Source organism: Nansenia antarctica (genome assembly GCF_963989245.1).
Source record: "Nansenia antarctica genome assembly, chromosome: 10".
In the NCBI taxonomy this organism is placed as follows: Eukaryota; Metazoa; Chordata; class Actinopteri; order Argentiniformes; family Microstomatidae; genus Nansenia; species Nansenia antarctica.
Window position 1 is genome coordinate 4,798,108 of NC_137680.1, and position 24,127 is coordinate 4,822,234.

A 24,127-nucleotide genomic window follows, 5' to 3' on the forward strand; every position below is an offset into this window, starting at 1 on the left:
CTCTCAACTACTCCCTCTCTCTCTCTCTCTCTCTCTCTCTCTCTCTCTCAACTACTCCCTCTCTCTCTCTCTCTCTCTCTCTCTTTCTCTTCCAACTACTCCCTCTCTCTCTCTCTCTCCCAACTACTCCCTCTCTCTCTCTCTTTCTCTCCCAACGACTCTCTCTCTCTCTCTTTCTCTTCCAACTACTCCCTCTCTCTCTCTCTCTCCCAACTACTCCCTCTCTCCCTCTCTCTCTTTCTCTCCCAACTACTCCCTCTCTCTCTCTTTCTCTCCCAACGACTCCCTCTCTCTCTCTTTCTCTCCCTACTCCCTCTCTCTCTCTTTCTCTTAGCTGTTAGCTGCCTTCTCAACCTGAGCAAGAACAAACCAGTCATATCTAGCTTAGACACAACCACACACATGAAGAGACACACACACACACACACATACACACACATACACACACAAACACACACACACACACACACACACACACGCACACACACACACATCCATTACCAATATAACGACAGACAGAACAGGTAAATTAGCAGGGCTGAATGTGCTGCAATGAGTGTGAGAGACTGAGTGTGCGTGAATGCGTGTGCGTGCGTGCGCGTGTGTGCGTTCATGCGTTTGTGCATGTATGTGAATATTATGGGATGGAGGTGTTGTTAGGCGGGGAGGGGGGGGGGGGAGGGGGGAGGGGGGGAGTGGGCGGTGAGCAGCGTGCATGTGTGGGGGGAGCAGAGCGTGTGCACAAGGGGGAAGGGAGGGGGTTGTGAATATTATGGGATAGGTGTTGTTATGCAGGAGCCAGATGGGGGTGGTGCGTGTGCGTGTGCGTGGGGGGGGGAGTGCAGTGAATATTATGGGATAGAGAGTGAAAATGGTGGTGGTGGGCCATAGGAGTGGGGGGGGGAATAGAAATAGCATCCGTTCGATAAGAACGGACAATGGTCTGATATGGGCCTTGGTTTTTCTATGGGAACTGCCTGTAGTAGAGACTCAGAGTAGTGGATAAGGTTGATATATTTATGGGGTATCTGTCCACTCATAATGATTTAAGGGAGGGGAACACTGATATGCAGACACACAAATGGCCCATAAACACATGGATAAGACACTATTAGTTACAGATACACACAGAGTCACCTTATGTTTCTGATAGCTCCGCTGGTTAGAGCATAATGCATGCAACCTGAGGTTATGGGTAATGGCTTTCACATACTGTGCATACAACTCATTGTGGGTAAAATGTCATATAATATGCAGGGGTATACTCACAGATACATGAAAACAATGGAAATGAAGCAGTAGAAATATCAGCTCCCACTCAAGGTCACAGACGTTCTTCAAGACACTTTCATGACACTTGTAGACCTATAAACTAAGAACACAGTCAGTGTACTCTGGCCTGTAGAGGGAGTACAGCACAAGGCTATTGGGTGGAGAAAAGCACAAGCAATGTTTGTTGGACAGGTGTGTGTCTTTGTACCACTACCAAATGATACAACTAGCAAGTATCAATATTGTACAATCTGTATACTGTATCTATTCACCTGTCTGTCTGTCTGTCTGTCTGACTGCCTGTTTGCCTATCTGTTCTGACTGTCAGTCAGTCGTCTGCTTGTGTGTATACGTCTCTGACTGTAGGCTACCTGTCCCTCTTATTTGTGTCAGTGTGTGTGTGTGTGTTTGTGTGTGTGTCTGTGTGTGTGTGTGTGTCTATGAGAGTGTGAGTTCGTGCATCTGTGTGTGCTTGTGTTATGGGATGGGGTCAGTTGCCTGCCCCACCACCCCCACCCCCCCTGCTCCCATCCATAATACCAACCACCTTCATGTACAGCAGTTGGTCCATGGTGGCTGCTGTAGTCTGCAAGCTCCTCTTACAAGGAAATAGTATTATGGGATGCTCTGCTGTTGTCAAAGCGGGTGGGGGCATATGGAGGGGGGAGGAGTCACTCCCCCCCCACCCCCCAACACCAACCCATTTGTGGTTGGTTAATACCAGGCCCCCCACCCCCCTCCACAATCCCCATAGTGACAGAGCTCAGAAGAGAAGGAAGAGGGTGGAGAGTACATTTTGTGGGTTAGGCTCAATGGCGTCAGGCCTTAATGCTACACCACCACCAGCAGTGCAAAGTTACTATAGTTTCCACCTGTTTCAACCAAGGGAGTACATGAAAAACATGAAAGGTGGAATTAAAGATCAAATATTCTGAATCACAGAGCACTGCATGCTTTGTTTCCATTGAATTCAGACAGAAGTTTTATTACCAACGCTTCACATAGTCATTATCACAAAGGGTCGAGCCCTGGAAGTCCAGCCTAGAGAAAGCCCCTGTCCCAAATGTGATTGGACTTAATTGCGTGCATGCCTATTGCGTGATACTGTTAGCATCCGTTTTGTGGATAGAGGAAATGGTGATGGTGCCAAGGGAACAGCCCCTTCGGTGACTGAAAAGAGAAACTAACTCACTAGTGCAGTTATCGTGACGTTAGAATTATAAGGTTCTATCTCCATTTTTGTCAAAATTGAGTTTTTTTACATAATCTGATCCATTAGGTGTTTATTAATGCCTGTGTGGTGTTATTTTTAAAATGTTGACATTTTTTAGTTAGTAATTCATAAAATACAAAGGTTCCATCTCGCAAAACATAATGGAATGTAAAAACTTTGACGCTCAATATCTCTGAACTGCCCTAAACGGAGATAGAACCGTATCATTCTAAGCTCAAAGTTTGTCTCCCCCCCATCCAAGTCAATACTTTTGAATTGGAATTGGAATTAGAATATAATCATTCCTAGATCATTACATTCTGTCATTAACCATTGGGTAAAGGCCTATAGGGATTGTTTCTGACCAACAGTTTCCGAACCACTTGAACACTGTTGATCCTTATGATTGTTATTGTTATATATGGAGTGCAATACATATTTCCCAGACGTTAACCTACAGTCTTACACATCTCCTCTCCTCATTCATATCCAACTCAATGGAAGGTACAAAATTGCAAGTCATCACACACTAGGTCAGCCCAGCGCCCAGCGCGTCATTTTGTCTGCACACAGCATCAAGACATGCACAGTCTATTGCAGTGGGTGATAGGGAACACACATTAATTACTGAACACCACTTCTTCCAGACCACAATAATATGGTTGAATTCATTGTAGGGTCAATGTTAGGGCCTGGGTCATGTTGAAGTCCCCAAGCCTATACCCTTGGATGGCCCTTAGTAGCCACACTAGAGGTTGGTCACTTCAGTTACGACTTTTATTATGTGGTAGACACTACTAGACAGACACAAACAACAAAGTTTCTGGTATTCCTGTCTCTGTCATTCACTTGTGGGTGTGTGTGTGAGTTTATGTGTGTGTGTGTGTGTGTGTGTGTGTGTTAGAGTGGGCCTACACATGGATGTGTTCTCATAGTAAAGGTATTATGTGTGTGCAGGTCTGCCTGTGTAAGCCTTTACTGCGTAGGCACTGTGGTACATGTGGGCTTTTGAGGTCTTATGGGTGCAGTGGTGCACATGCCAGGTGGACGTTCTGTGAATATTATGGTCTGTCGCCAGTGGCCTAGAGTTTCCCCTGGAGACCATGTGACTGGTATTTTTTTCCCTGTCTTTTTAGGAGTTGTGTTTATTATGGGATGTATGCTGCTAGCTAGGAGTATTATGGTCTGTCAGAGAGAGGGCGGGAGGAGGAGTGTCTCCATGACAACGGGGTTGCTAAGGGGCTGGGACTGGTGGAAAGGGGAAGGTTGTGTGTGCGTGTGTGCGTGTGTGTGTGCGTGTGTAGTAGAAGTGTACGTGCGTGAGAGCTTGTGTGTGCGGCGGGTGGGGGTGGGGGAAGGCTGAGTATTATGGTCTGTCCGTTGCGAGGTAACTATGCAGAGTTCTATGAGTGTTACAGAACGCCAGGGGAGGGGGGGGGGGAGATTATTCTGGGATGTCTGCCCCTTTGTGTGTTTGCGAGGATGTTAGCTAAGCTCTGGTAGCTACTGTGGCTGGGGGAGAGAAGGGGGACGGAGTGAGCAACGTGTTTTGCGGGGGTCATACATTTTTTTATTTAGCTGGATATATTGCTGAGGCCTTATTGATTCTTATTTGTGATAAATATCACTCCTAAGATTATATAGAAGCATTTGTGATAATCATTATTATAATATCAAGAGCACAATCTCAACACGGGACTAGCTACAGTAAGTTTCTCACAAGTGCAAAGGGGGGGGTTCGCTTCCTTCCATAGTAGTAAACTGTTAAGCTTTCCTAAAATTGATTTCGGATCGAGAGTGCAGTGCAGTGCGTAGGTATTCCTGAGTGCAATAATAAATGTCGCTATTCACAATCTAACATAACACGATGATTGACGGGTGTCCATTGCTACAGTTTTTTCCTTCGTTGGTGCTTGCTGAGACATGCAAAAAAAAATGTAAACAAATGTATCTCGATGTAATTAGATAGTTAGATTAGTGAACATCATAACTGGTCATTATAATAAATGAAACGATGTGTGCCATGATCATAAAATAACCATTTTTAGATCGTTAATTCATTATGTTTTTTTCTTTCCTTACACCCCCCTCTACCCCCCCCCCCCCCCCCCCCCTCCTGGACACCCCCGTACCACCCACCACACGTCATTCTCTCCCCCCTCCCTCGCTGACAAGAAGGGCTTCAACGAGGAGGAGGAGGATTATCTCGTATCTCGCATTAAATAATAACACTACAAATTAACTAACTTGCGATATTGAAGTAATAACATGTCGGCCAGCGAAGAGGAGAGGGAGAGGGACTTCGGGGGACCCCCAGAGGAGCGTTCTTCCCTGGTAACACACGGTAAGAAACAGAGATTATTTTGTGTACCAGACTTCAGAAGGTTGTAGCTTAGCTCCCTTTAGCGTTAGCAGCTCGCGCTAGTTGTGTCCAGTCATTTATTGTTCATTTTTAAAATTAGAAACACACTACTGTTTTGCATGCTTAGTTACCTTAGTTTGGCTTGAACACTCAAACTTTTCTCTCAAGAAAGCAGAAAGAAAGAAAGAACAGCCAAGCCAAGCAGCTGCATTTTTTTTTTTTGCTATCAATGACGGTGCGCGTGCGTGGTGTTGTCGAAAGTAGCGTGCGTGCGTGAGTGCGTGCGTGACAAGCACGACCATTTGCAAAGCCCCCGTGCGTGTGCGTGCGCGGTGAGCATGGCCAGTTCCCCTCATCTCATCAACGTTTCTATTGTATTATTATTATCCAATGTTCAACTACTGGTTACAGTTCATATGATTTTTTAACAAAGTTTGTTTTCGTTCATTGAAACTACTAGTCTCACATTTGTATGTGGTTGGACTGTGAATTGTAAATATCTCAAGCTTGTGTGTCTATTGAGTTAGGCTGTTTATGATGCTCGTTGGTGCAAAAGGAAGGTCCAAACCTTTATCTCCCTCTTTCTAACCCTAACCTGCTACAAGTTCAAAGTCATTGTAAATGTCTTATTATCCAATGTTAAACTACTGGTAGTTCATAGGCTATGATGATTCATTTAAAGTTTGTTTTCGTTCATTGATTTGAAACTACTAGTCTCACATTTGTATGTGGTGGTAATGTATATTGTAATGTAATTGTAATATCTCAGCTTTGTGTGTGTGTCATCCCGCAGATGAGGAGCTGGAGGAACCTGTGTCTGATGTAGAAGTGCCCAAGTCGAAGAAGAAGAAGAAAGCCAAGAAGAGCCGCGAGAGCCGAAGCAGCAAGAGACAGAGGATCCAGAGAGAGGTAGGCTACAGTCATTTCTGTTTATAGTCATTCACCAGCCAAGTGATCAGCACCCCACCTTGGCCTGGGAGACTAAACTGGTGACACAGGTAACCGATTAAAACACTAAACTTGCCTTTAAGCGCATGATCAGTTGAATGTAGAGTGTCAGTACAGTACACGGTTGGAACAGAAACCCCCCCTCTCACCTTGAAGCTCTTCAGGGTTAAGGGTCAGCAACCCCAGTTCAAGTGCCCCCCAACCTGACTGTGGAGTGATAGGCTATTTTCTACAGGTCCTAGATTATCGGTTCGTTGTGTTTGTCAGCAAAGTATAAGAGTACTGTGTTAGTTCACCTGTACATTTGACTCAGGTAAGGTTCTGGATCAGCCCCATGGTGATTGCCTCCCTTGCTTGTGAAATGACAATTTCAGTTAATGGAATTATGACCTCCTTTAACGAAACAGTTAATACTAGTTCACTAGTAGTTCTATAATATGTTGAAATGTTGTGTTCCTTTCCTGTCTTCCAGGAGTTAGCTGTCAGCTCGCCAGAGCCCCTCGTCAGAGAGGAGGCGGTACAGAGGGATGCAGGACAAGAGGGAGGAGCGGCGAGGTCAGAGAGCGAGGGCAGCGACTATGCCCCGGGGAGGAAAAAGAAGAAGCGCTCCAGCTCCTCCAAAGACAAGAAGAGGGGCGGAGGAGAGAGGGAGAAAGGAGGAGGCGGCTCGTCCAGCTCAAAGAGTAAGCGGAAAGAACCGGAACCCGAGGACGACGAGGATGACGACGATAGCCAGGTAAGGAAGGATGAAGGAGGAGAAGAAGGGAGGAGGAGAGAGAGAGAGAGAGTCAATTTGGGAGAGGCTATTTGCCTTGGAAGTGAAATAGTTGCACTAAACTAGAGAGAACCACTTGTTCCATGTTGTGTAGTGGCTATAGCAGATGTGTTGTTGTTGTTGTTGTTGTTGTTGTTGTTGTTGTTGTTGTTGTTGTTGTTGTTGTTGTTGTGCAGAGTCAGTGGGGGTTTAATAAAAGTAATGTTAGGGGGAAATTCTTGTTTAGATTGATTCCTTACCGGAAGCAACATATTTCCAGTGTCCTTGGGAAAAGAGGCCGTAGCTTAATGATCTTAAATTAAATGGTTTCCCACTTATTGTATAGTATAGTAGATAGTGTACATAGCCTTTATTTATGTCAACCAGCTCTTTTCCCTTTACCCTTGGCCCTCTTGTTTTTAGTCTTTTTTACAAGCACCAGGGGAGCCCCCACTCCTAAATGTCGTTGTATGGTACCTGTACTGTATTAATGACAATAAAGACCATTCATTCATTCATAACCCCCCCTGCCTTCACCTTCACAGGAGCCCAAGAGCTCCACACAGCTGCTCGAGGACTGGGGGATGAAGGACATTGACCACGTCTTCACTCAGGAAGACTACAGCTCTCTCACCAACTACAAGGCCTTCAGCCAGTTTGTCAGGTACGTATGGTAGCTTAGCCACCTACCCTCATGTTATTTATTTATATCTTGAGTTAATTGTGTTTCCAACCTCCAAGCTGTTCTCCCCAACTGTATGATATTGATACATTTTTGTCATTTAGCAGACGCCTTATTCCAAAGCGACTTACAATCAATACATTTGAATACTAAGCATGTGAATCATCAATCCACCAGTCGTAGCAGGAAGAGTAATCCAGCTCAGGCCCGGGGCCATTGATAGAAGGAGAAACCTTGATATTGATGTGACGCGCAACTCGACTGTTATGCTGTGGACCTGCTCAGACAAATGGAATGCCACTACTAGCCCCAATTGACTACCTATTAGTCCCCTGTCCTTCCCCAGCTTACCCCCCCCCCCTTATCTTCCTCTACATTGTTTTCTACAGGCCGCTCATTGCCGCAAAGAACCCTAAGATCGCTGTGTCGAAGATGATGACATTGATGATGGCCAAGTGGAGGGAGTTCAGCACCAACAACCCTCTGAAGGTAGGGCCAATCCAGCCTTGATGGGGGCAGGGGGGGATTAATCTTTTTAGGTATTCAAAGAGTTTGACTTTATCCGGGGGTAGAGGGAGACTCATGTCATAGTCGTGTGTTGCCAATGTTTAACACCCACCCACCCTGGTTGTTTATGTTTAACTCAAGCCCAAGCAATGCTTGACCCTCATTTTCCTCCCCCATGAAGGGCTGTGCGAGCGCTAACGCAGCCCTAGCAGCCGCCAACGTGGCCGCGGCTGTGGAGAGCATGGTGGTGGCGGGGTCAGAAGGAGGAGACACCGGGTCAGGGGCCGCCGCCGCCTCACCTGAGGCAGCCCCCGCACCTGTAGCTGCTGCACCCCCACCCGCCGCACCTCCCGCACCCCCGCTCCGCAAGGCCAAGACCAAAGAGGGCAAAGGTGAGGCAGGGGTGGTTGGAGGACGTTGATGGAATATGTTTGACCTACTAAGACAAGCAGCTAGGGCTATGTTTGGTTTTAATGGCTGGCTCTTGCATAGAGTGAACGTACGTACAGTGAAAAGAGTTGGGAGCAAATTGGGGTTGATTGTCTTACCCAAGAACACCTCGACATGTGACCAGCCGGCCGGGGATCGAACAGCCGACAGCTGCCCCTTGTATGTCTCTTATCTCCTTACTAACATAACTGTGCGTGTTCCCGGCAGGCCCCAACGCTCGCAGGAGGTCCAAGCCCACCCCGAAGGCCCAGCCCAAGCCCAAGCCCAAGAAGGTGGCTCCGCTGAAGATCAAACTGGGTGGCTTTAACAGCAAAAGGAAGCGCTCCTCTGTAAGAATATAAACGGACCGTTTCCCTTATTTACTTTACCCCGTTTACCCCCCTAGCCCACAACAACACTTATCACAACACAATTATTTATTCCTCCGTTTTTCTTTTCCCAGAGTGAGGAAGACGAGCCGGACGTGGACAGCGACTTTGACGACGGGGCCTTCTCCGTCTCGGACGGCTCCAACAGCCGCAGCAGCCGATCAAAGAAAAAGGCCAAGAGTTCCAAGAAGAAGAAGAAAGGTTGGCATGGCAACCTGAACAATGCCCTCAGATAATATAATACTACTACTACTAATAATAATAATGATTAGTTAAAGAAAAAAGGAACGAAAAAAGAAGTTCCTTGGTTCAGGAGATCCACAGTGGTGGTGCATGCTTTGGTTCCAGCCCAGCTGGACGAAGGGGTTAGGCTTAAGGGTCAAGGTTGAGGTTAGGTTAGATTAGTGTTTTTTAAAATCAAATTTTTGTGGATCAAAGGCGCAGTGGACGAGGACGCTGACGGCTATGAGACGGACCACCAGGACTACTGCGAGGTGTGCCAGCAGGGAGGGGAGATCATCCTGTGTGACACCTGCCCGAGAGCCTACCACATGGTCTGCCTGGACCCGGACATGGAGAAGGCCCCAGAGGGCAAGTGGAGCTGCCCCCACTGTGTGAGTACCCCCAAGACCAGAGCTCTGGGGTTATTACACTGTTATCCTCTCTACTGGTGTTTTGGGTTTGGTTAGCGTCTAGTCTAGCCTAGCCTATCACATTGGGTTGCTGTTACAGCCCCTTCTTTACCTGCCTGGACACCTTCTTCTAAGGCCTAGGTGGAACCTAGTGTCTGGTTTGGAAAACAACTGCTAAGATCTGACTTGACCCTCCCACCTGAAGGACAGAAATAGGCATGATCGAAATGGAGCTATTAGGAGCGTCAGCTATATTGCCTTACACCATATCTGGTTCCAATTGGATTTTTGTGTTGTGGTGTCGAGGACTTTGTGGTTCTGACATTTCTCTTCTACCATGCTGCTCTTTCTCCCTCCCTCCCTCCCTCCCTCCCTCCCTCCCTCCCTCCCTCTCTACCTCCCTTTGTCCTTCATCCCCCCCCCCACACACCCCCGCCCCTTTCTTCTACTCCTGCTGCCTACTACCGCCCCTCCTGCCCTCTCCTCCCCCCTCCCCCCTCTTCTCCTCCCCCCCTCATGCGCTCCATTTCCCCTCCCCCTCTTTTCCCCTCGCTCACCCCCCCCTCCCCCCCCCCCCCCCCCCCTTCTGGCACGCTTGATCCCCCCCCCGCTCCCCCTCCCTTCCGCATACCTCTCCCCCCCCCCCTTCTCGCTCCCCCTCCCTCGCCTCTCTATCTCCGCAGGAGAAGGAGGGAATCCAGTGGGAGGCCAGAGACGAGTCTGAGGGAGAGGGAGTGGAGGTGGAGGAGGAGGAGGAGAGGAGGGATGAAGTCGGGGTAGAGGAGGAGGACGACCACCACATTGAGTTCTGCAGGGTGTGTAAGGACGGCGGAGAGCTGCTGTGCTGTGACACATGCCCCTCCTCCTACCACATCCACTGCCTCAACCCCCCCCTCCCAGAAATACCCAACGGGGAATGGATCTGCCCACGCTGCACGGTGAGCCCCCCCCCCTCCCCTCCCCACCCCCCAGGCTCCCTGTGTGCGCGCGTGCTTGTGCGTTCGTGCGTTCATGTGTGTTCGTGCATTCATGCGCGTGTGTGTTCTGGGTGAGAGAACCAGAACAATTGAGAATGTTACATACAGTGTCAGATTTTAGTTCTTTTTTTTTGTCTGGTAATGTGAGAGTATGTGCTGCTGGACTTCATGGTTGTATTACTGTACGCATTTCCAGAGACACTATTAGCCTTTATTTTTGGTGCATGTGTGGGTGGGTAAAACCTACACTTTTTTGAACTGCATCAACTATACAGTCAGCTATGCGTCAGATTACTTTACAATGCGTCTTAACGCCTCTCCTCTACCCCCCCCCCCTCGCCTTGGCAGTGCCCTGGGATGAAGGGTAAAGTCCAGAAGGTCCTAACGTGGCGCTGGGGTGAGCCTCCGGCCTCCACACCTGTTCCCCGCCCCCTCGACCTCCCGGCTGACTCCCCCGACCCCCCGCCGTTGGCCGGCCGCCGTGAGAGGGAGTTCTTTGTGAAGTGGTGCAACATGTCCTATTGGCACTGCTCTTGGGTCCAGGAGCTACAGGTAACCTAGCAACACACACACACACACACACACACACACACACACACACACACACACACCCCAATACTGTACAACTCTTAGTGTATCGTTTAGGTATTCACATTTATTTTCCCGTGATACATTCCATCCTCTGTTCTCTTTACTCACTCTTTCTCCCTCCCTCCTCGCTGTTGTCCTAGTTGGAGCTGAACTGCCAGGTGATGTTCCGTAACTACCAGAGGAAGACGGACATGGACGACCCCCCGCTGATCGACTTTGGCCTGGAGGGAGACGACACCAAGAGCACCAAGAGGAAGAACAAGGACCCTCTCTACGTGCACATGGAGCAGGAGTTCTACCGCTACGGAGTCAAGATGGAGTGGTTGATGGTCCACCGCATCCTCAACCACAGGTAGGATCAACCACACACTGAAGCATACACACCTCATACACACCTCATACACAGGTAGGATACACACTGAAGCATACACACTGAAGCATTACACCCCCCCGCACACACACCTCATACACAGCCTAGGATACACACTGAAGCATACACACCCCCCACACACACCTCATACACAGCCTAGGATACACACTGAAGCATACATACACACCCTGCACACACACCTCATACACAGGCCACCTCACTGTTCCTCCTGTCACAGTGGTGTTTAATGGAACAACACATTGATTTGTATCAGTTTTGTTGATCTGGATGTGAATGTGTGTGGATGTGGATGGTTGTAACATCTTTTCTATGTTCTGTCTCTCACAGCGTGGATAAGAAGAACAACGTCCACTACCTGATCAAGTGGAGGGACCTGCAGTACGACCAGGCATCCTGGGAGAGTGAGGAGATGGACATCCCCGAGTTTGACACGTACAAGCAGACCTACTGGAACCACAGGTACACACGCACGCACACACACGCACACACACACACACACACACACACACACACACACACCATCTCTCTGGTCATTTCTATCCCCTCTGACATCTCTTTCTCTCTCTCTCAGGGAGTTGATGAAGGGTGAGGAGGGACTTACCCGTCCTGGTAAGAAGCTGAAGAAGATGGCCAAAGTGAAGAAGTCTGAGAAGCCTCCTGCTAACCCAGTGGTGGATGTAAGAACATTATTTTAATACATTTTTTATTTAACCTTTATTTATACAGGTAAAAACACATTGAGCCCCAAGGGCTCATTTTCAAGTGTGACCTGTTCACAGGCATACAACAACAACATCCACCACAAACAAACACAATACAAAACCTGGCCTACATAGTCTAAAACTAAACTAAAACTACATAGTCTAAAACTAAACTAAAACTACAAAACCACATTAGCCTAGAGAGCAGATCAGTTGTATTGCTTCTTAGGGATGTAATGATGCACTCAACTCACGATTCGATACGATTCACAATACTGGGGTTCACCATACGATTTTCTCACAATATTATAATTGGGACTGAAAAATATTCTTTTATTTATTTCTCATCCAAAAACTACAAAATACTGTATTTTCTTAAAGAATCGCTTATTTGTACCTCTTATTTGAACCAACAAAAGTAAGGAATTATTATACTGCATTGTTTGGGATGTGTTCGGTTAGGCTCAAATTATATTTTCAAAAAGTATTGCTGCTGATATGTCGTTCCTTAAGCACACTTGAAGACAGGTCATAGTTAAAACGCATTTTCCCTGTAGTTTTTTTTTTTTATGATGACCCTGAATGCAGAATCACCTCTTCCTTCAAGTGCATTCCCAATGTCAAAGCTAGCTAGTTTGGCTGTACACTTACAATAACACACCAACACACCACCAACAATGCACACTTCGACAGCAGCATTGCAACACGAGTGCAGCGAGCTACAGCAATAACAGTTTAACCTTAAAGCCCAACAACATGGATAGATAGCTAGCTAGTTAGCCTAGCTACATGACTTTCACTCATGACTTTCATTGAAGTTTAGCGTAAGCACAAGCATGACAGCATTGTGTCCTCCACCTGTCAATACGAAAGTCACATCAAACTCTATTTGAGCGAGCTAGTTAGTCTTGCATGTAATCTGCAATCAAGTGTCATGCGTTCAAAACACAAAAAATGTAGCTCTGCATGGTTTAAATTGCACAACGCTATTAGCTACAAGACATTCACAAAAAGCATTCTAGGATAAGTTTAACGTCAGGACAAAACACGGGTGATATTATGTTGTTGTAGCCTGGCCTGTCTCACTGCAACGTCCATATTCCTCGCGTTGTCCGAAACAAATATTGCGATTAACTCCACTACCATCAGCCAGTTTAGGAGTATCGCTCTCCTCAATGTTGAAGGGAAGATCTTCTTTTCCATCTTGGCTAAGAGGTTGACCAGCTACCTCACAAGTAACGAGTACATCGACACCAGCTGCCAGAAGGCGGGTGTGCCAGGCTTCCCAGGGTGTGTGGAACACTCTGCAGTAATATGGGAGCAGATCCAAAGGGCGAAAAGAGAGAGAGGTGACCTGCATGTCGTGTGGCTGGACCTCGCCAACGCATACGGGTCTGTCCCCCACCAACTCATCGAGTTTGCCTTGGACTTCTTTTACATCCCAGTCTGCATTAAAGCCCTGGTAGCCAAGTACTTTGAAGACCTCCAGATGTGCTGCACCCATCAGGACTTCACAACAGGCTGGCAACAGTTGGAAGTAGGCATTGCCATGGGATGCTCAATCTCCCCCATCCTGTTTGTTGCAGCCTTCGAGATCATCCTCATAGGGGCCAGGAAGATGGTCGGAGGAGTGAAACTGCCCTCAGGTGAAAGGCTACCAGCGGTGAGAGGCTATATGGACGACATCACCACCATTCTCCAGACAGCAGCGTGTACAACAAGACTGCTGAAGAGAATAGACGAGCTTGTGAGCTGGGCGAGGATGAAGATCAAACCCCCCAAATCACGCAGTGTGTCTATCAGGAAAGGAGTCAGAAGCGACAACACCATCTTTGTCGCAGGTGGTGAGGACATTCCATTGCTGGCAAATCAACCCGTCCGCAGCCTGGGTCGAACCTACACAGCAGAGCTTTCTGACAGGCAGATGGGGGAGACGGTGAGGAAGCAGCTCGCAGATGGCCTGGCCAGGATCAACCAGAGCCAGCTCCCCGGAAAGTACAAAGTATGGTGTTACCAGTTCATACTGTACCAAAGGGTGATGTGGCCTCTGAAGATGAGCGAAATCCCCTCCTCAGTGGTAAGCAAGATGGACGGGCTGGCAAACTCGTTCATCAGGAAGTGGCTGGGACTGCCAAGATGCCTCTCAGACGTGGGCCTCTTTGGTAGGAACACGCTTCAACTGCCACTGCGATCCATCAGCTCTGGATACAAGCAGGAGAAGGCTCGGTTGGTGCTAGAGCTGAGGGAATCCACTGACCAGCTGGTGAGAGCAGCGGGCACCCAGATAAGAACTGGAAGGAAGTGGAAAGCCCAAGAGGAGGTTGATTTGGCAATCGGCCAGCTGAAGCACCGCGAGGTGGTCGGCAGAGTCCAGGAGGGTAGAGCAGGCCTTGGAAGGGGCGAGACTCCCTTGTTCTGGTCAAAGGCTTCCAAAGAAGATCGAAGAGCCATGGTGGTGGCAGAAGTGGCAAGAACTGAGCAGGAACGCCTTAACATAAAGGCGGTGTCCCAGGGCCAGCAAGGACGCTGGACGTCATGGGAAGGTCTCACAAACAGGCCCATGTCATGGTCTGACCTGTGGAAGATCCCCCAAGCTAGGCTCAGCTTCCTGATCAGAGCAACATATGACACCTTGCCTTGTCCCCGAAACCTCCACCAATGGTTTTCTGCCGAAGAGACCTGCCCCCTTTGCAACACCATCAATGCGAGCCTCCAGCACATCCTGACAGGCTGCAAGACAGCGCTGTCCCAAGGCCGCTACACATGGCGACACGACCTGGTGCTGAAAAAGCTGGCAGAGGTGGCAGAGACATGCAGACAGGAGGCAAACAGCAGACCTTCCGCTCCAGACAGACATCCCATCCAGTTTGCAAGGGCTGGAGAGAGAGTCAAACCCTCCCGTCAGAGAGATACAGCAAGACTCCTCGCACCGGGTAGTGAGTGGACCATGAGGGTCGACCTGGGGAGACAGCTCCAGTTCCCCAGGGAGATCGTGGAAACATCGCTCCGACCAGACCTGGTCATGTGGTCAGAGGCTTGCAAGACAGTCCTTCTGGTCGAACTCACTGTCCCTTGGGAGGGTGGTTTGGAGGCAGCCAACGAGCGGAAGCGAGCCAAGTATGCAGATCTGGCGGCGGAGTGCAGGGAGGCTGGCTGGAAAGCCGTTATGTGCCCTGTGGAAGTGGGGTGTAGGGGCTTCGTAGGTTCCTCAGCTGCTCGCCTACTCCGTGACATAGGATGCACAGGAGCAAGGCATCGGAAAGTCATGAAAGAGCTGGCTGAGGAGGCGGAGAAAGGCAGCTTCTGGCTGTGGCTAAGAAGGAAGCATAAGGGTTGGGGGGCGAACAACACCTAGGGCATCAGCAGGGGGTGGCAGGGAGAGATCCCTGCCATCGCTCCGCCACCAGGAGATGTACTGGGGTTAAAGGAGCGAAACGTCAATGACTGGTGGTCCCCAGCTGATGACCCAGTTAGGCCCACATAGGTGTTCAGTGAGGTGTCACAGCACACCTGTTCTAAAGGCACTGTTGGAGGTGCGTCAGGCAGCAATGCCCAGCAGGAGTACCATCACCTGTATCATGATTTGTTTAACCTGGAAGCATCCAGTGACTACTGTGAAAGGGCAGTTGGCATCCAGGGAAGACTGGAAGACAGCCAGGAGAGACTGGATGACCGCAGGAAAGTCTGCACCGGGAGTGGACGGCTAGTTACCTCACCCACTTGTCCCATAAAGGGACACCCTAAAACTGACTACGAAGACAAATAAGAAAAAACAACCCGATGGCCCTCCGAGAGGCGGGATGGAAGAAGGGCCAATTCAAACGGATTTCTCGGTAACGACTGGAACGGACATAGACAAAGATTCTTGGATTATGAGAAGATGCAGGTGTGGGTGGGAAAAGGTGACCACCTTCCGAGGTCTACGGATCCACCAGGGAAGGAAAAAGTGTGAAGAGGGAGGCCATCAGCAGCAACATTGCACTGCAACCGCAGGTCAGACAAGAGGAACCCAAAGCCAGGTGGCAAACCACAGTGCTGAGGGATCCAACGCTGCTGAGGAAAGGCAGGCGGAGGACACAGGAGGGCCCTCGGTGGACACCAATGCCTCTGAGGGGGGCACCGCTGAAGACACACACAGAACACAAAGCAACCCCAACAGCCAGGGGCAAAGCCGGAGAACAGAGAGGAGAGAACCTGGAAGGAGGCAGCTGGTCAAATGGCCAAAGGCAAACGAGGTTGCAGTCTGGCAGAAGCTGGACAAGGACCTCAGTTTCATCCTAGATCATTCACTGCGTGGCCAGGTGGACACCAAGTTGAACTGCATTGGAGACATCTTGTATGATGAATGCAGAGGCAGATTTGGAGTGATGGCTAAAAAGCGGAGATCAGGCCCAATGCAGAAGGGGAGAAGGGAGAGAGAGATTGAGCAGTTGGTGAAGAGGCGGCGTCAACTCCGAAAGCAGTGGAGGAAGGCAAGTAGAGAGGAGAAGGAGGGCCTGAAGCCACTGTGGGAGGAGGTGAAGGTAAACCTTGCCAGCCTGCGAAGGGCGGAGCGCATTCGCAAACGCAGAAGGCGGAAGGAGAAAGAGAGGAGTAACTTCTTCAAAAATCCCTTCAAGCATGCGAGACAGCTGCTAGAGGACAAGAGAAGCGGGAAGCTGGAGATTACTAGACCGGAGCTAGAGAATCACATCAGGGAGCAATACAGTGACCCAGCAAAGTCAACTCCGCTGGGATCCCCTGGATATGTTCCCCGCCCAGCTCCCCCAGCTTTCCTGTTTAATGCTGCTCTCCCCAAACTCAGTGAAGTAGCAGACGTGGTCCGGAAGGCAAGAGCATCCTCAGCCCCAGGCCCCAACGGGATACCATACAAGCTGTACAAGAACTGCCCAGGAGTCCTGAGACACCTGTGGAACCTGTTGAGAGTGGCTTGGAAGAACCAAGTCATCCCTTCAGAGTGGCAAAGAGCTGTCACAGTTTTCATCCCGAAGGAGCAGAACTCCACTACCATCAGCCAGTTTAGGAGTATCGCTCTCCTCAATGTTGAAGGGAAGATCTTCTTTTCCATCTTGGCTAAGAGGTTGACCAGCTACCTCACAAGTAACGAGTACATCGACACCAGCTGCCAGAAGGCGGGTGTGCCAGGCTTCCCAGGGTGTGTGGAACACTCTGCAGTAATATGGGAGCAGATCCAAAGGGCGAAAAGAGAGAGAGGTGACCTGCATGTCGTGTGGCTGGACCTCGCCAACGCATACGGGTCTGTCCCCCACCAACTCATCGAGTTTGCCTTGGACTTCTTTTACATCCCAGTCTGCATTAAAGCCCTGGTAGCCAAGTACTTTGAAGACCTCCAGATGTGCTGCACCCATCAGGACTTCACAACAGGCTGGCAACAGTTGGAAGTAGGCATTGCCATGGGATGCTCAATCTCCCCCATCCTGTTTGTTGCAGCCTTCGAGATCATCCTCATAGGGGCCAGGAAGATGGTCGGAGGAGTGAAACTGCCCTCAGGTGAAAGGCTACCAGCGGTGAGAGGCTATATGGACGACATCACCACCATTCTCCAGACAGCAGCGTGTACAACAAGACTGCTGAAGAGAATAGACGAGCTTGTGAGCTGGGCGAGGATGAAGATCAAACCCCCCAAATCACGCAGTGTGTCTATCAGGAAAGGAGTCAGAAGCGACAACACCATCTTTGTCGCAGGTGGTGAGGACATTCCATTGCTGGCAAATCAACCCGTCCGCAGCCTGGGTCGAACCTACACAGCAGAGCTTTCTGACAGGCAGATGGGGGAGACGGTGAGGAAGCAGCTCGCAGATGGCCTGGCCAGGATCAACCAGAGCCAGCTCCCCGGAAAGTACAAAGTATGGTGTTACCAGTTCATACTGTACCAAAGGGTGATGTGGCCTCTGAAGATGAGCGAAATCCCCTCCTCAGTGGTAAGCAAGATGGACGGGCTGGCAAACTCGTTCATCAGGAAGTGGCTGGGACTGCCAAGATGCCTCTCAGACGTGGGCCTCTTTGGTAGGAACACGCTTCAACTGCCACTGCGATCCATCAGCTCTGGATACAAGCAGGAGAAGGCTCGGTTGGTGCTAGAGCTGAGGGAATCCACTGACCAGCTGGTGAGAGCAGCGGGCACCCAGATAAGAACTGGAAGGAAGTGGAAAGCCCAAGAGGAGGTTGATTTGGCAATCGGCCAGCTGAAGCACCGCGAGGTGGTCGGCAGAGTCCAGGAGGGTAGAGCAGGCCTTGGAAGGGGCGAGACTCCCTTGTTCTGGTCAAAGGCTTCCAAAGAAGATCGAAGAGCCATGGTGGTGGCAGAAGTGGCAAGAACTGAGCAGGAACGCCTTAACATAAAGGCGGTGTCCCAGGGCCAGCAAGGACGCTGGACGTCATGGGAAGGTCTCACAAACAGGCCCATGTCATGGTCTGACCTGTGGAAGATCCCCCAAGCTAGGCTCAGCTTCCTGATCAGAGCAACATATGACACCTTGCCTTGTCCCCGAAACCTCCACCAATGGTTTTCTGCCGAAGAGACCTGCCCCCTTTGCAACACCATCAATGCGAGCCTCCAGCACATCCTGACAGGCTGCAAGACAGCGCTGTCCCAAGGCCGCTACACATGGCGACACGACCTGGTGCTGAAAAAGCTGGCAGAGGTGGCAGAGACATGCAGACAGGAGGCAAACAGCAGACCTTCCGCTCCAGACAGACATCCCATCCAGTTTGCAAGGGCTGGAGAGAGAGTCAAACCCTCCCGTCAGAGAGATACAGCAAGACTCCTCGCACCGGGTAGTGAGTGGACCATGAGGGTCGACCTGGGGAGACAGCTCCAGTTCCCCAGGGAGATCGTGGAAACATCGCTCCGACCAGACCTGGTCATGTGGTCAGAGGCTTGCAAGACAGTCCTTCTGGTCGAACTCACTGTCCCTTGGGAGGGTGGTTTGGAGGCAGCCAACGAGCGGAAGCGAGCCAAGTATGCAGATCTGGCGGCGGAGTGCAGGGAGGCTGGCTGGAAAGCCGTTATGTGCCCTGTGGAAGTGGGGTGTAGGGGCTTCGTAGGTTCCTCAGCTGCTCGCCTACTCCGTGACATAGGATGCACAGGAGCAAGGCATCGGAAAGTCATGAAAGAGCTGGCTGAGGAGGCGGAGAAAGGCAGCTTCTGGCTGTGGCTAAGAAGGAAGCATAAGGGTTGGGGGGCGAACAACACCTAGGGCATCAGCAGGGGGTGGCAGGGAGAGATCCCTGCCATCGCTCCGCCACCAGGAGATGTACTGGGGTTAAAGGAGCGAAACGTCAATGACTGGTGGTCCCCAGCTGATGACCCAGTTAGGCCCACATAGGTGTTCAGTGAGGTGTCACAGCACACCTGTTCTAAAGGCACTGTTGGAGGTGCGTCAGGCAGCAATGCCCAGCAGGAGTACCATCACCTGTATCATGATTTGTTTCATCTCACCGATTTGAATCGTCACATATTTGTATTGATAACTAACTGCATCGCTAATGCTTCTTTTTATTATTTTATCTGAGTGGGGCAGTCCCACTCATATTTTTTCATTTTATTGACAGATATAGTAGAGATTTAGACAGGAAGGATGGGTGAGAGAGAGAGGAGGGATGACATGCAGGATATGTCCCCGGCCGGAATCGAACCGGGGACCCTGCGGTTACATGGTCAACGCTTAACCCGCTACGCCACCTCAGCGCAGTCCCAGTTAGCTTGGTTACTGATGCTGAATAATGACATCATAATGATAATTACATCATTGTGTTCCCTCCATCTCCAGCCCACCATCAAGTTCGACCGCCAGCCGGAGTACCTGGAGACTACAGGGGGGACGCTGCACCCCTACCAGCTGGAGGGGCTCAACTGGCTGCGCTTCTCCTGGGCTCAGGCCACAGACACCATCCTGGCCGACGAGATGGGCCTGGGCAAGACTGTACAGACCGCTGTCTTCCTCTACTCACTCTACAAAGAGGTGTGTGTGTGGGGGTGGGGGTGGGTGTGTGTGGGTGGGGGTGTGGGGGTGGGGGTGGGTGTGTGTGGGGGTGGGGGTGGGGGTGTGTGGTTGTGTGTGGGGGTGGGGGTGGGGGGGTGTGTGTGTGTGGGTGGGTGGGGGTGTTGAGTGTGAGTGTGAGTGTGAGTGTGTGGGCGCATTCTTCCTTGGTCCTCCAGCACTCGTTCCACTCAAGATTTATTTCCGTGGCATTTGTGGCCTCTCGTCCTATCTGCCCTCCCCTGTCAGTCAGTGTCAGCGGGCGGAGAGTCAGACCCCGTGACGTAGACTAACTCCGCCCTTACAAAGGGGACTCGTCCAAAGAGAGGGACTCTGTCCTAAAGGCAGGGCGGAACAAACCAATGTTCTTCTACTTCTTCTGCAGTTAAGACTTAAAGATGTCTTTTTTTTTACTGTTATTAACCTCTGACCTTTGCTGCCCTCCCCCTCCCCTAGGGTCACTCCAAGGGGCCGTTCTTGGTGAGCGCCCCGCTGTCCACCATCATCAACTGGGAGAGAGAGTTTGAGATGTGGGCCCCGGACATGTACGTGGTCACCTACGTCGGGGACAAGGACAGCAGGGCTGTCATCAGAGAGAACGAGTTCTCCTTTGAGGATAACGCCATCCGCGGAGGCAAGAAGGCCTCCAAGATGAAGGTGAGAGAGAGGGAGTGATGGATGGATAGAAGGGGGGTGGGGGGGTTGCTGGAGAAAATACGGGTTGTAGGACTGAAAGGGAGGTGGAGAAGGAGAGATGTGTAGTAATTATACACTGGAGCGTCTCAATAGTCAACATTTTAATGTTTCACCTCCTTGCAGAAAATCTTCCACACTATTCGATTCAAATTTCGTTGTTTGGTACCTGTACTATATCAATGACAATAAAGACCATTCATTCATTCATTCATCATTCATTCATTCATGTCATACCCTAACATAACCCTTCTATCCCCCCTCCCCCACGCCTTGCAGAAAGACTCGGCTGTGAAGTTCCACGTGCTGCTGACGTCTTATGAGTTAATCACCATTGACCAGGCGGTGCTGGGCTCCATCGACTGGGCCTGTCTGGTGGTGGACGAGGCCCACAGGCTCAAGAACAACCAGTCCAAGGTGAGCCACACACACACACACACACACACACACCAGTAATCCTACTAGTTCCAGTGAATATACATAGCTAAAATCCAATACCTTAAGAATTGTGTCATCAGTGTTCTAGAACCAGCCGTGTGTCATCAGTGTTCTAGAACCAGCCTTGTGTCATCCGTGTTCTAGAACCAGAATGAGAGAGATACACCAGGATCTCCAGGACAGGATCTTTTTATTGCAATCCAGTTATATGTAAATGGCTCCTTCTATGCCACGTGTGTTGTTCTTAACACCATTGTTCTTTTCCCCCCCCCTCCCCTACTCTCTGCTCCAGTTCTTCCGGATTCTGAATAACTACCCCCTCCAGCACAAGCTGCTGCTGACTGGTACGCCTCTACAGAACAACCTGGAGGAGCTTTTCCACCTGCTCAACTTTCTCACCCCTGTGAGATTCTGGTAAGTGTTGTCTGTGTCTTATGTGTGCGGCCATGCACACGTGCCTCTGCCATTATCTCTCTCTCCCAGGCTGTCATTCTCTCTCCGTCTTGAAAGTAGGGTGGTTGAAATGGAGTATATGTGTATTGATAAAGTGTCCACAGGCACAAACTGTGACGTGGCTTCTGGAGGGGTGTCCAGAAATATAGCCCGGGTGAGCAGCTCAACCAGGTCTCGGGGTGGTAAAAGGGTAGCCCCTCGGCCCCGAGCCTGGTGGAGTGGAGAGGAAACAACAACCCATACGCCGAAGAAGAAGAAGGCACAAACTGACTCTCTCTCTCTCCATCCTTCTCCACCTTTCTCCCCCTCTCTCTCCATCCTTCTCCACCTTTCTCCACCCCTCTCTACAGTAACCTGGAGGGTTTCCTGGAGGAGTTTGCCGACATTGCCAAAGAGGACCAGATCAAGAAGCTGCACGACATGCTGGGTCCCCACATGCTCAGGAGACTGAAGGCCGACGTCTTCAAACACATGCCCTCCAAGACCGAGCTCATCGTCAGGGTGGAACTCAGCCCCATGCAGAAGTGAGTGATGGGGAAAGAGGGAAAGAGGGAGGGAGGGAGGGAGGGTGGGGGGCGTGAGGGGAAGGGAGGTGAGCTCGGAGAAGGTTAAGTGTGAAGAATTGTTTTCATAAGATGATTTTTCTTCCTTTGTTGTGACCCCCAGGAAGTACTATAAGTTTATCTTGACGCGTAACTTTGAGGCCCTGAACACTCGCGGCGGAGGAAACCAAGTGTCCCTGCTCAACGTGGTGATGGACCTCAAGAAGTGCTGCAACCACCCCTACCTCTTTCCTGGAGCTGCAATGGTACGATCCAACCCCAATTGTTGTTGTTGAGTCATAGGCAGTACCACAGATTATTTCTCAAGGGGACGGTTGCAATCCGTTTGATGTGGAATGTTACAATAAGTAAAAATATAGATTTTTAGTTGATGATGGTTATAATCAGGGAAACCCAAGGTATGGACGTTTTGATACATTATTATTTATTTTTGTAATCAATTATTTATTTCAAAACAGTACACATGAAAAACTCAAACAAACACCAAACTAAATAAGTGTCTGTCCTGATTATTTTTTCTTCCTTATCTTCCACCCCCCCCCCCCCCACACTATAAACACACGAGTAACCCCCCCCCATGGCGATAACATCCCTTCCACCCACCCCATAGTTCTTCATTACACTATATTTGATATATCATAAAATCATAACAGTACAATATTTACGGGTTACATCCACATTCAACACAGCCTACAAACACAGTCACTCCATCAACTCTTTTATCTTTCGTATTGCAGAGGTCCATGTTTGAATTGTCCTTTCTTTAGCTCCATGTATTCTGGCTATAGATTGTTCCATATAGAGTATGTCCAGGAAAGACAGCAGGCATTGTTTACGTGTAAGAGTATGTGGAGGGTTCCAACGTTTTGATAAATTGTTGATAAGTTGTTTTATTGATCGACTGCAGGAGGCGCCAAAGATTCCAAACGGAATGTACGAGGGCAGCGCCCTCACCAAGGCCTCTGGGAAACTGACGTTGCTTCAGAAGATGATGACCAAACTGAAGCTGGGAGGGCACAGAGTGCTCGTGTTTTCTCAGGTATGTACACACACACACACACACACACACACACACACACACTGTCCTCTCATCTTTCCACAGCTGTCTGTTTACATCGGGGTCACCCCAATTACTTTTCCGTGGGCCACCTCAGCCTCCAACCCCATCACGCAACCAAACACTCTCATGGTGTGACACATGTTCAGATGAATATTTAATAGCCTACCAATATTCTTAACGTGTTACGTAAATACCAGAAAACAAGAAATATGGTCAGTTAGTTCTGCTAATATGAAATTGTGAGGTTTGCTCTTTAGTCCTCCCAAGTTTCCGCATTGTAATCCACTGGTACCAGTTGCCGCCAGTAGGGGGCGGGGGACTAATTATTGTTCCCTCCAGACACGCGTCGCCTCATCTCATGAATTTTTCATGTTGTTAATTGGTTTGTTTTGGTGTAGTAATACATTGCAGGTATTATAATCTGCTGCACACTGAACATGTTGATGACTTGATAATAAAATGTTTTAATTGGATGCAATATTAATATTTTCCTCTGATTTATAATTTAAACAGATATTTTCCATCTGTTCGGTATATTAGGCTACTAGTCTTACTTTTACTAAGAAATTAATTTCTCCCAAAATTGTATTGGGGACCCTGGGTTTCCATGGTTTCCATACTGGTCACACACCTGTCCTAAGTCCCACCTGTCCTAAGTCTCTTCTCTCTTCCTCTCCCCCGGTTAGATGACCAAGATGTTGGATCTGCTGGAGGACTTCCTGGAGAACGAGGGCTACAAGTACGAGAGGATAGACGGAGGGGTGACGGGAGGCATGAGACAGGAGGCCATCGACCGCTTCAACGGTGAGACACACACACACACACACACACACACACACACACACACACACACACACACACAGTGGCCATGGATGAAGTGACAGTCGGGCTTGATTCAGATCCCCTTTCCCTGTCTGCACGCCTTTACTCTGACCGTCGCTGATCTGTTTTCCTCTCCTCTCTCTCTGTCTTTCTTATATGTCTCCCTCCCTCCCTCCCTTTCTTATACGCGTCCCTCTCTCTCTCTGTCTACAGCTCCTGGTGCTCCTCAGTTTGCTTTCCTGCTGTC

At 49.7% G+C, this 24,127-nt stretch overlaps 1 protein-coding gene across 1 annotated transcript in view; it reads left to right on the plus strand.

Annotated features, from left to right (window-relative positions):
- Positions 1 to 4,708: 4,708 nt before the first annotated feature.
- The window catches only part of chd4b (chromodomain helicase DNA binding protein 4b), a 38,513-nt gene continuing 19,094 nt past the window's right edge, over positions 4,709 to 24,127 (plus strand). The window contains exons 1-23 of the mRNA XM_080540723.1: positions 4,709 to 4,829; positions 5,641 to 5,756; positions 6,268 to 6,531; positions 7,095 to 7,213; positions 7,621 to 7,720; positions 7,920 to 8,130; positions 8,396 to 8,517; positions 8,631 to 8,757; positions 8,995 to 9,170; positions 9,872 to 10,126; positions 10,514 to 10,717; positions 10,897 to 11,108; positions 11,475 to 11,606; positions 11,719 to 11,824; positions 19,642 to 19,833; positions 20,308 to 20,508; positions 20,824 to 20,961; positions 21,275 to 21,396; positions 21,786 to 21,959; positions 22,102 to 22,243; positions 22,906 to 23,037; positions 23,745 to 23,862; positions 24,094 to 24,127. The exon at positions 24,094 to 24,127 is cut by the window's right edge and continues 91 nt beyond it. Coding sequence (XP_080396849.1) covers positions 4,754 to 4,829; positions 5,641 to 5,756; positions 6,268 to 6,531; positions 7,095 to 7,213; positions 7,621 to 7,720; positions 7,920 to 8,130; positions 8,396 to 8,517; positions 8,631 to 8,757; positions 8,995 to 9,170; positions 9,872 to 10,126; positions 10,514 to 10,717; positions 10,897 to 11,108; positions 11,475 to 11,606; positions 11,719 to 11,824; positions 19,642 to 19,833; positions 20,308 to 20,508; positions 20,824 to 20,961; positions 21,275 to 21,396; positions 21,786 to 21,959; positions 22,102 to 22,243; positions 22,906 to 23,037; positions 23,745 to 23,862; positions 24,094 to 24,127 — 3,473 coding nt within the window. The 5' untranslated portion in view covers positions 4,709 to 4,753. The remainder of the gene's footprint in view (positions 4,830 to 5,640; positions 5,757 to 6,267; positions 6,532 to 7,094; positions 7,214 to 7,620; positions 7,721 to 7,919; positions 8,131 to 8,395; positions 8,518 to 8,630; positions 8,758 to 8,994; positions 9,171 to 9,871; positions 10,127 to 10,513; positions 10,718 to 10,896; positions 11,109 to 11,474; positions 11,607 to 11,718; positions 11,825 to 19,641; positions 19,834 to 20,307; positions 20,509 to 20,823; positions 20,962 to 21,274; positions 21,397 to 21,785; positions 21,960 to 22,101; positions 22,244 to 22,905; positions 23,038 to 23,744; positions 23,863 to 24,093) is intronic.